The following is a 12145-nucleotide window of genomic DNA, read 5'->3' as shown; positions in this document are numbered from 1 at the left end:
CAACTTTGGTTAGTATTGGCCCAGCTTGATGCGAGTAATTAAATACTCTTTTTTAGGACTATATCTATTTGTCTAGGGAGGATAAGTTGTAGAGCCCTAGATTTTTATAGTGATATTTTCTGATTTTTGCTGTTTTTCTCTTACTTTAAAAACTTTCATTATAAACTAATCTCTTAAAAAATTGAGCCAGAATTTTGCTGGTTGTTCGTTGGTAACAGTTTGGAGATGGGCAAATTGATAACATCTAGAAGGTACGTGTATATATTGCCAGTGTTCTGCAAGTATTGTTAAAGATTGCTTTTTATACAAATGCACATTTAGTTATATGCTTGAGGATTTTTGGCTATTCTCTTGAAATTTGGCTGATTTTCAGTTCTGTTTCTGCAAGGTATTTGAGCAGTGATTTTATTATATTATAACAGGTGCCACATAATGTCATCAGACAAAGAGCCCCAAACAAGAATGTTTGCTTGTTACATAGAGAATAGCCGAAAGGACACATAATTATTAGGTTCTCAGTGAAACTCTCTGTGCTAAGTCAGGCCTATGTTACTTTGTTTCAGGATCATGGGACAGGAGCCCTGGTCATTAGTTCACTCTTGGACTTCCTTACTTTTGCCCTCTGTGCTCCATACAGTGAGACAACAGAAGGGCAGCAGTTTGATATGCTCTTAGAGATGGTAGCCTCCAATGGAAGAACACTCTTTAAACTCTTTCAGGTGAGAACTTGTGTTTTTCTTATCAGATAACTAAGAGAACTGCTTTTGGGGTCAGTTTGTCTTTCAAATGATGTACGTGTGCTTCTGGATAAATGCTGATAAGTAAGTATAGCCTAGAACATTATCAAGTTAGTGCATGACATCCCACAGATTTCTTAGTATTTCATGTAGAGCTGTTGATTCCTTGTGACCATTGTTTTGACTCCTTTGCCCAAATAATAAGATGTGCTTTAGCAGGACCATCTGTAAACAGTGGGAAGCATTTGTTTTTTTCTACAGTACTATAGTATTTACTATGTACATGATATTTATGTATTTGTTGTTATTAATTTGTATTAAAAATAGAAGTTATTTTTAAATCACTGCTGTTTGATATGTATCATTCGTAAGTATAATATATATTATTCAAATAAGTGGCAGCTGTTTCCCACTAATGTTAACTCTGGTTTAAGTATATAAAGATACATTGTAAGAATACCTAAAATACTTAACCAAATTCAATCTGACATTGAAATGTATCTTTAATAATTTTATGGCTTATACCTTGCATAAAATTGTATATCTTTCTGAAGATAGCAGCTAAATTCATTGAATGAAATTGTTTTATTCTGTGATTTCCCAATTTTCTTCTCCCCTCCCCATTTTAAAGCATCCTTCCATGGCAATTATAAAGGGAGCTGGATTGGTTATGAAGGCAATAATAGAGGTGAGAGAACAATTTTGAATTTTAAACTTGAACGATTTAGTCTTTTATGGGAAACTTGCAATTTTTCTGGGTAAAAAAGTAATTTTCAGTTTTTATGTAGAAATTAGTTTTAATCTATTTGTAAAAATAATCCACAATAATAAAATTTGACTTTAAGATTCTTAAATGGGCTTAGAGTAAATATATGTGTGTCTACATTTTTTTGTTCTTTTAAAAGAATTAACAGTTGGCATTTCTCAATCTTTTTTGAGGGAGTAGTGATGACAATATTAAAAACTTTAGATACTGAGGTTACGTAGAGACCTATTAATGGAGTTAGTTCAGAGCATAGTGGTACCAACAAAGAATGATAACAAAAAATTAGTTTCTCAGGCTAACGTACATTTGTAGTTAAGCTCTAGGGATCAGAACACATGATATTGTCAGACGCACAATATTGCTTCTGCAAGGTAGTTGCTTTAGCCTTGATTTTTTAGATAATGAAATCATGCGTGTGAATGTCAGCTTGCATATACTGGATGTTCACGACATCTATCTAAATGGCTTTTGAATTTTGTATTCTTTTATTGTCAGCAATAATTTTGATAAAATGTAAGAGTACCCCTTTTATCAAAAAAACTCGATCATTATGGCTTAAAAATATTACACATAAGTAATAAACAGAATTAGTACACTTTTAATTAACTGTTGAAATTATATATAGGCATTAAACTGGTTGGAACCTCAAAGTTTATGTACACTAATAGTGTGTATATACAACTATGAGCTAATTTTCCCCTCTAGCTAATGGGTACTATGTTTAATTTTAGCTTTCATTGTAAATACTGTATCTCTCACTTTACAGAGCTTGAAGTAGCCAAGGACAGTTAGGATAAAGAGACCAAACAGAAGTGTATTCCTGACTCTGATTTATCAATATGTTGCCATTCAATCAGAAAAATTTGAATGCCAGCTGTAATCTAAATGTTGACTTTTGACTTAAGTATAAGCCACACACACCAGATTCCTAGTCAGTGACTAGAAGATTATTTTCTCTGAAGTCCTGGCAGGCAGGAGTCTTATTCTCTTCTGATTGTTTAAAAGCAGCTTATGATCTTTGAAGTAACATTGGGACATACAAGAAAAAAAAAAAGCAAGGAATAAAACAAATCACCTGTGTTTTTACCATCCAGAGATAACTGCTATTAGCATTTTGGTAAAATTCCTTTCAGACCTTGTGGTGTTTAAAATGACATATGTACATATCCATACTGTGTATATATTCGTTTACATGCTACATATTCATCTGTCAAGATGACATATGTAACATACTCATACTACATGCATATTTGTATAAATACTACATATTCAGTTGTAGTATATATTTGTGCATTTTTTCACTAACATTGTGGGCTTTCACGTTTTGACAGGTGGTTTTAAATATCACACTGCTTATTTAGTTCATAATTCTGTGACTAGCTTTAATTAGTAGTTCCTTCTTATCCTGTTGCCAAAGTGAGTCCTTATAAGCAAAATGAGATCAGAATAAAAAGAACTACCTCTCTATCACATTTTTTAAAAAGTGAAGAATTGTGTTCACCATCAGATGAACATATTGTTAAAAACAAAAGCAAGTCACATTTGTGAACACCTATGGTAGGAACTGCTGATTTCCCTGAGTCACTTCTCCCTTTGGTTAGTTGATATATACTCAAGAGTTGATATATACTCAAGAGTATGAACTTAATTTTAATAATAAATTCAGCAAAACTTAATTTATAAATGTATCTGGAAACATTTTAACTTCATTCCAAAGAAACCATATTATAAAAATTGCTTTACTACTAACTTACCTTTGTTATTTTTGGGTAATTAAGATCGCATTTTAAATTTTTATTGTATACTGACTAGTTTATCTAGAAATGTAAACTAAGCTTTACAAAATTAGGATAGCTTGCTAGATTGCTGCTCTAGGGATCATCTTACCCTTTTTCCAAAGGAAGGTGACAAAGAAATTGCTACAAAAATGCAGGAGCTTGCCCTAAGTGAAGGTGCCTTACCTCGACACTTGCATACTTCGATGTTTACAATAAGCTCAGATCAAAGGATGCTTACAAATAGGTAGGTTAAATTTAATTTACTATCAATTAACTTGCTGTTTAGAGAATGGATTCAGATATTATATTAAACAAACTGAGTAGGTGGTGTTTGGATTATATAAATGTTTCATTTTCTTTTGAGTTACCCAGTTCTCCTTTTACTTTCCTTAAAGAAGGAATGTGTTCAGATGATCATTGAACCTGCCACTGGCTAACCTGGGAGGGATAGAAAGTGTGTTTACTTTTCCCCCAATATCTGATTGTTATGCTCTACACCCATAGTCATAGAACTGGAACATGTAAAGAGGGTCTAAAATTTTTGGAACTACAATCATGTGCCCAGGCCTTTTCTCCTTGTGTTTCCTTCTGGCCATGTTGCATGCAGATGACCCCTTGCAAAACCCTGCACAATTTTTAGATGTCTTGGTCAGTTAGGTACACTCTACTTGAGTAATAATGAAAACCTACTACCTAACCAGCCTCTCCTAAATCTCTTATAGTTAAATAATTTGTATTTTAGCAAATCATCATCTTTTTTCTAATAATCATTCAACTATAAGAAAGACATAAGTCTGTTCATTTATTCCAGGCTGCATGAATTCCAACTCTTTTAACCTTTCTTTATGATTCCTGCCCTGTGGCCCTTTCACATATCCTTAGCATACTGCGTTATGACTTATGAGTCATAATGCTTTAAAAGAGTATCATAAATATGTTTAATCGTGCTCTTTTTGACTTTTTAAATAATAATATAAATTTCTGACTTAAGTATACTTTATGATACTTTATCACCTCTGTCCAGTTATTAGATGTAGCAGTGTGTTGTCTTGCCAATGGTTTTCCGCTGTTTATGCTATTACAGGAAACTATATGCATCCCTCACTTGTAAATGTTAGCTCACAGGAGTAATCAGTTGCCTGAGAGGACAAAAAGATAAAAAAGGGAGATTATTTTGTTGGTGTGCTGCCTTACTAGCAATGCTGGACACCATCTTTCATTACAGTAGAGATAATTTGATGTCTTCTTGCATTAAATTACCATGTTAGAAGTTTGTTTGTGTTCCTCTTTATTATAATCAATTACATTCCCTACTGTGATTAGTTGAAGTACTGAAAAACTGTCAGTTTGTCATATCGTGGCATATAGGCCACTTTCCATCTGCATTGCTTTATCTTTTACAAATTGCTACTATAAATTGTTATCTCCTTTATCCCTGATTAAAACCATTTTAGGAATCGATGATATAGTAACTATCAAATACCAGTGAAGGAAATTATAAGTTTAATGACTTTAATGTTAGCTTTCAGATAGGCACAGGAATAAACAGTGGAGTGTTTTTTGGGTTTTTTTTTTGTTTGTTTGTTTGTTTTTTTGTTTTTTTTTTTTTTGGTGAAAGAATAAAATACAATTTGGGTTTTTCTATTAAATTGTTTTTCTTTTGGCACTGTAACATGTGCAAAAACATATTCCTGCAGGTGATTATTTGGTTATTTCCTTTATAGGTTTTATGCCCATTCTTACAACAAAGGACAATTGAATTATGAGTTTAGAAGGGTTAATGCTGAATAAAATGTATTCCCCTCTCATCAGGTGGAATACATGGTAAACAGGTGTCAGTTTAAGATTAAGATTAATAAATGATGAAGATATACATTCAGTATGGATCTTAGATTTTCTTTTAGAACCAAATAGAGCTTATTTTCACTTCTTATTTAAATCAATAAAATAATTAGCTTTATATCCTATGTCCGAATTCCAGCGCTCATAATATTTTCTCTCTTTGACCTTGGCAAAAAGTTATATATTATGACATAGTTGTTGAATTTGCTCGTATTCAGAATCACAAGGAATGCCAAGATGCTTTAATTGATCTATCAGGACTTGTTATGCAAAACCAACATCAAGTTTAATTTATTTTAAATTTAAATTACCTTTAAATGGGATAGCAGCCTATTCATGTTCAAGTCCATTGAAAATTAGTAAGTTAGGACAGCATTTTAATTTGTTGAAAATTCTAATTTCCTAATTAATGGTAATTCTAATATTAGAGGTACTATCTCATGTCTTTCTGCACTAAAATATTAATTTTTAGTATTTAACATCAGAATGATTCATTTTTTGCTATAGTCATATTTCTTATATGATATTTTGTTCTGAAAAATTCCTTTCTGTTCTAGCTGAGATAAAGCAGCATACCTTTCTCAACGTCTGCTTTTTTCAGACAGCTAAGTAGACATTTAGTGGGACTCTGGACAGCTGATAATGCAACTGCAGCAAACTTGTTGAAACGCATTTTGGTAAGTCAGTTGAATCACTGAAATTGCATAAAATTGCATAAAGTAAGTTATTTATACTGTTAAAGGGCTTTTTAAATTTGTTTTTAATTTAGAAGATATTTATAGAAGTTGCCTTATAATAAATGCTAAGCCTCTATAGCTAAACCTTATTTAGCTATTAATTTATTTGGGTTTTGAAGGCTAACTTTTGCACCATTGTTTTAAAGGTGGATTTTGTATTTTGTTTTCATTTCTTGTTTTTAGCCACCAGGATTGCTGGCATACTTGGACAGCTCAGATCCAGTTCCTGAGAAAGATGCTGATCGGATGCATGTTAGAGATAATGTGAAAATAGCAATGGTAAGTATGATGGTCGTTGGTGTCTTTCAGGTTGAAGAGAGCATTATTTTCTGAAACGTTATAAAAATTTTAGAAATAAACCAAAAATGCACTGTATTGAAAAGTAGCACTTTTATGTTATTATCAGCTTTATTGAGGTCAAATTTATATCCTGTAAAACTCATTTGGTTTGCCTGTAGAATTCAATTATTTTTAATATATTTTCAAATTTGTGCAACTCTTAACCATAATCTAGTAAGTAGTAGAAATCTTGTGTGTTTGTTTCTCTAAACTAAGCTTATTTGCACATTCAGGAATGGATTTCTAGAAAAAAATCTTCAATTGTATAATGTGATGGCATGTAATATGAAATGAATAATTGTGTGTCAAAGAGGCCAACTAAAAGAATGAACTTAGAGATGACTTTTTTTCCCTACAAGAGCTATTTTAATGATTATGACTGGGCTATCTCTGAGAAAACTACTTAAACATCTTTCAAGATACGCTTTCATCCTAATGTTTTGTTTTGCATGTGTGTCCCGTTTCTTTATCTGTATCCATCTCCCACTTGCATCTAGCCATTCCTCTAAAAGGAATCATCTTGAAACTAGAAAAGTAAAATTTCTAGGTGAAGGCATAATTTATTATAGAAACTTTCACCTTGTTTCTCACTGAGCTATAGTGAGCTATAGCATACATTATTTTATCTTGTAAAATACCATGACTCAGCTATACTTAGATTTTTAAATAAATTTGTAAACAGGACTTTAATGAATTTCAACACTATATTACAGGATCAATACGGAAAATTTAACAAAGTTCCAGAGTGGCAAAGACTAGCTGGGAAAGCTGCTAAAGAAGTTGAAAAATTTGCCAAAGAAAAGGTGGACCTTGTGTTGATGCACTGGAGAGACAGAATGGGCATTGCTCAAAAAGAGGTAAAAATAAAACTTGCTTCCAAACTCCCAGCATGTCTGTCTATCCTGCATTTTCTCTCATCATTGCTGTCCACAGAAATGGGTGTCAGACATCTGACTTAACACCCAAATTAAAAGACCTGAAGAAACGCCCCCTTACCCTACTTTATATTTTTATATATTTTTTCTTAATTTATAGTTTTATAATTTTTTATTTTAATATAAAAGTCTGCTCTTAATTTCTCTCCCATAACTTCTGGTTTCTGTACTTTGATTTATATAGACCTATTTCCTTTCTTCCTTCTCTGAACTTTGTTTTCTAACCATAAAAATGAAGATGTTCTTGCTTAACTTTTTTATTCAGAACTAGCCAGACAAGTGGTTTTGAAATATTTACATTTTTAATTTAACATTAATGTTTGTAATTAAAGCTTTCAATATTAGCTCCTGAAGTCAACATCAGATCTAAAACAGTTTGTCTCATCCTTCAGCATGTAGCATATGCTGCAGAATCTACTGCATGTTCTTCTAACTAGGATGGAACATGCCATGGTTAAGAATTGTTTAAGGCGCCCTATGAAAATTTATTTGATCTCACAGTCTTTGTTGACCACACATTCTTCCCTTTTACCATCTCTTCGTTCAAGGGAAGTACTATAAATATGTTTCTACAATGGCAGGTTTCTTGTGAATTTCTAGACTATCTAAACATAAGGCGTCAGGTGCACCGAACAAATAGTCTTATGTGTCTATCTGAAATTGAGAATGATTTTCAGTTCCTTAAAACTTGAGCACATTGGGGTTAATGCTCATTGATATGAATGTCATGCAGTATAAAGAATGATTAGGCAGGTGTCCTAATGATTAGATAGTAGAGAATACTGAACTTTGAATTGTTAAACCTATATTTGGAACTGATTCCATGGCTTACTAATCTGTTTGGGAAGTTAAGGGTTTTCGTAAAAATCTTACTTTCCTCTTTCATAAAATTAGAATAATAATAACTCCCCTCTCTAATAGGATTGCTTTGATATAGAAACAAGATAATAAAAGTTATATACATGTCTGGTTATAATAATACTGCTATAGCATTTTGAACAGTTGAAAGTATAGATATGATATGATTTTCACAGTTAATAAGAATTACAAGCTCCTGGCTTCAGGTAGTTAAATCTACTTCTAAAATAAGTTGTTCCAAGCTGTTGAAAATAATTACCATACTGAAATTAAATTTTGGGCATCAAATTTCATATAACAGTATCTAGCGTAATCTTGAAACAAAGCTGTTGCAGCTAGAAATGTAGATAACATCTGTCATTCAAAAAAAATGGTTCCGGGGCCTCCCCGGTGGCGCAGCGGTTGAGCACTGGGTTGCGAAGCTGCCCGCAGCCTCTGTGGCGCCGGTTCCATCCCCGGCTGCTCCCCGGCCACTGGAGGAGGGTCCCACATGGCGCGCAGACCTCTCCTGCCGCCCGCTGCTCCCCTCAGCAGTGTACTTCGGCCCTTCTGCCTGCTCTGCTCCCCGCTCTGGCTCTGGTGAATTCTCTCACCCTCCCGCGCTTCTGACTGTACCCAGTGCATGTATAAACAAAACAAACAAACAAATAAATGAATAAATAAAGCATGCCTCTATTAAAAAAAAAAAAAAATTAAAAAAAAAAAAATGGTTCCGAAGGTAAAGAATGTATTTGTAATATCAACAAGGTGTATTGGTCTGTTGGTTTCGTTTACATGGGGTGTTATAGTGTCAAGCAGTAATAATGCCAAATAGATTTGCTGGTCAAAAAAATTTTGCTAGAGGGCCTCCCCTGATGGAGCAGCCGTTGAGCGCTGGGCTGCGAAGCTGCCCACAGCCTCTGCAGCGCCGGTTCGATCCCCGGCCATCAGCGAGGGTCCCACAGGGTGCGCAGACCTCTCCTGCCACCCGCTGCTCCCCTCAGCAGCGTATTTCATCGGTCTGCCTGTTCTGTTCCTTGCTCTGGCTCTGGTGAATTCTCACCCTCCCACGCTTCTGACTGTACCCAGTGCTTGTATAAATAAATAAATAAATTTAAAAAAAATTTTTTTTGGTAGAAAACTAATTATTTCTGTTGCAATACTATCTTTAACATTAACATCTTTAAGAAATTGAATGATCCCTGTGTGTTTTATTACTAGAAATATTAACACCAAAGTATGGAGTTATGTGCTTTAACTAAAGTCTGAAAACTAACCATTGTCAAGATGAACTGGCTGGCCTTGAAATGAGCTGCATTCTTACATAGTCAGAACTAGCCAGACAAGTGGTTTTGAAATATTTACATTTTTAATTTAACATTAATGTTTGTAATTAAAGCTTTCAATATTAGCTCCTGAAGTCAACATCAGATCTAAAACAGTTTGTCTCATCCTTCAGCAGCAGCCTAAAATTTGGGTCAGAGATTTAGAGAAGCAGGTGGGCCTTTTAATGTCTTAAAGTGAGGATGATTTATATGGATAACATTCTTGTGAAATTTATATAATAGATACAGCATAGCAAATATAGGCTCACTTTATTTTCTTTAAAAATTTTTTTTATTTTTTCCTTTTTACAATTAAATTCAGGACAGAAACAATCTGGTGAGTTTAAATCCCTGCTACATGTGTGAAATGCATTATATTGCCTGGCATGTGGAATCGTCTTTGATATTCTTTGTCTAATAAATTAATTTCAAGCCATACTTCACATGTGTCTGAATGTAGATACTTATTTCTTGTCCACTAGCTATTTCAACTTATACTTGCTCCTCTTGGCTTTGATTCCAGTTTAATAACCTGTGGTCTTTTGCATTTATTACTTTCCCAAGACTTTTGTATTAACTGCATGTAAGTGTTTAAAACAAGTTTGTTACAAATTTTATTAGTCATCACTGTAAACTTCAACAAAGTTTGGTGCTCAAACAACTGAACACTACATGGAAAATATTTCGGCAACAATGTAGAAATATGTACTGGCAGATTAATATATTTTGATGTAATCTAATAGCTGATATTCTTATTTTACAGATTTAGTTTTCATTTTTTTCAACCAACATTTAATGAAGAAAGTATTCCTTATCACTTGTAAATTGACAGTCCTCTGTCTGTGGTGGCCCAGTGTGAGCAGTTTTTTTTCTTTTTCAGAATATAAATCAAAAGCCAGTAGTTCTGCGAAAGAGAAGACAAAGAATAAAAATAGAAGCAAATTGGGATCTCTTCTATTATAGGTAAACTTTAGACCTGTTTTCCAATGTAGATTAAATTAGGCATTGCCATAGAGGAATCTGGACAGGGTTTTCTTTCCTAGAACCCTAGTGCTCTAGTGCTACCAGTATTTTTATGCTATCCCTGTCAACTATAACTATTAAGATTGATATGATTAGTGATGCTTCAATAAAATTAAGGCCTTTTATGAGTGTCTGTAGTCCAAAGAGCTAAAGTTAACCTTAAATTTTTTTTTTAGGACAGAGATGACGTTTGCTTTAAAATACTTAATTGTGGCTTATTGGTAACTACATTATCACTTCTTTATGCCTTATTAGAGCCTTAAAAGAGGTGGGTGATGAAAACATTAAGGAGATTTGTGAGAAATAGGTACTTCATATACTTCTCCAGTTTTTCTAATATGGTAACCCCTTTTTCTCTCACACTCTCCCCCCGCTTATCCCACCTCCAGATACATAAGTTTAGAAGGACTTTAAAACATAGGGAAAAGTTTGCAAATATTTTTGAAGATAACAAAATATTCATCCTGGAAACTAATATATTGATTGTACCTTACTAAGTAAAGAAAATAGGTGCTTTGAAAACAGTACTTTTACAGCACAGAGTACAATATACCTTGGTTTTCTTAGGATTCCTTCAGTGGTCAAACCCCCAGAACTCCCTGAGAACTCTGACGTCAGATTTTCCAGGAATGAATATCTGAATGAACATGAAGCTCCCTTACCCCAGTTCAGACTTACTCTAGGAATGAAAGGAAGATATTTTGAAAATACCCATCAGAGCTTGACCATGTAGCAGTATTCTTTCTTGGGTAGTTTTTAAGATTCTAGTCTAGACTGTTGCTCATCCCACACCCTTCACACCCAATAATCCAGAAATTCTTAACCACAACCTAAAATTTGGTGTCGATTATATAATGAATCATTTTCTGGTTGGAATTTAGTAGCAATAAATACTAAAATTGAAATCAGCTCCTTTTTTTCAAAATTCACAGATTTTTTTTGTAGTTTGGGTTCATTTTCCCCCAATATCCTGTTCTAAAAATTTTTAAACAAATGAGAAAGGTATAAGAATTTTGCAGTAACTACTATATATGTAACACCAAGGGTCTACCATTAACATTTTATTATATATATACTTTACAGAGATTTTATTTTCTTACCCTTGCTAAAGTTTGTTAACTCCATTCTTTTCTAGCTTGTTATAAGAAGTAATAAGGAGACATTTATAAATTTTGTTTAAAACCGTTTATTGCTTGTTATTTTCTGACTGTGTGTGTGTGTGTGTTTATCTAGGTTTGGACAGGACCATGCCAGGTCAAACCTAATATGGAATTTCAAAACACGAGAAGAGCTGAGAGATAGCCTTGAATCTGAAATGAGAGCATTTAATATTGATCGAGAACTTGGCAGTGCTAATGTGATCTCCTGGAACCACCATGAATTTGAGGTAAAGTTTAATTTCGTTTTATAACAGATTTTTTTTGAAAACATATTTTTTGGAGTCTTAAGAAATTTAGTTGTATTTTCCCCCTTGTAATTTTATGGAGAAAGTATTGGAAAACTTTAATATTTGCCTGACAAAAATAAGAAATTACTTTGTTAAGTAACTCACTTTTGTACCTGAGAGTCATGTGGGAGTTAAATTTGATCCTGTACGTTCCAGGTCAGTTCTTGGTTTATTCCTTCTCCTTTTAAATTTTTTTCTCCATTAAAAACAGCCTGTTCCCCTTGTTCCTTGTAACTTGTATGTTTTTTTTTTTTTTTTCCTTTCTGGTAATTTGATTTTGAATGTGGTCATATTTTGCTGTCCTATTAAAATATTGATGCAGAGAACAGCAAAACAAAGTAGACAGTTATGTGTGTGTATAGTGTAAACTCTTGCAGTA

The 12145-nt window shown here is 33.3% G+C and overlaps 1 protein-coding gene across 5 annotated transcripts in view; it reads left to right on the top strand.

Annotated features, from left to right (window-relative positions):
• Positions 1-12145, top strand: part of DNAJC13 (DnaJ heat shock protein family (Hsp40) member C13) — a 100444-nt gene that overhangs the window by 35748 nt on the left and 52551 nt on the right. For 3 of the 5 annotated variants that reach the window (XM_054688869.1, XM_054688920.1, XM_054688835.1), the window contains exons 15-23: positions 564-719; positions 1369-1425; positions 3404-3525; positions 5725-5800; positions 6044-6139; positions 6913-7056; positions 9619-9633; positions 10177-10259; positions 11553-11706. In XM_054688869.1, coding sequence (XP_054544844.1) covers positions 564-719; positions 1369-1425; positions 3404-3525; positions 5725-5800; positions 6044-6139; positions 6913-7056; positions 9619-9633; positions 10177-10259; positions 11553-11706 — 903 coding nt within the window. The remainder of the gene's footprint in view (positions 1-563; positions 720-1368; positions 1426-3403; positions 3526-5724; positions 5801-6043; positions 6140-6912; positions 7057-9618; positions 9634-10176; positions 10260-11552; positions 11707-12145) is intronic. The other 2 variants (XM_037524375.2, XM_037524368.2) reach the window with 1 other exon arrangement.

The sequence above is a fragment of the Talpa occidentalis genome, unplaced genomic scaffold (genome assembly GCF_014898055.3).
Source record: "Talpa occidentalis isolate TD23 unplaced genomic scaffold, MPIMG_talOcc4v2.1 talOcc4.10, whole genome shotgun sequence".
NCBI classification, from domain to species: Eukaryota; Metazoa; Chordata; class Mammalia; order Eulipotyphla; family Talpidae; genus Talpa; species Talpa occidentalis.
Note: the sequence above shows the minus strand (reverse complement) of the source record. Positions and strands in the feature narration are given on the sequence as shown.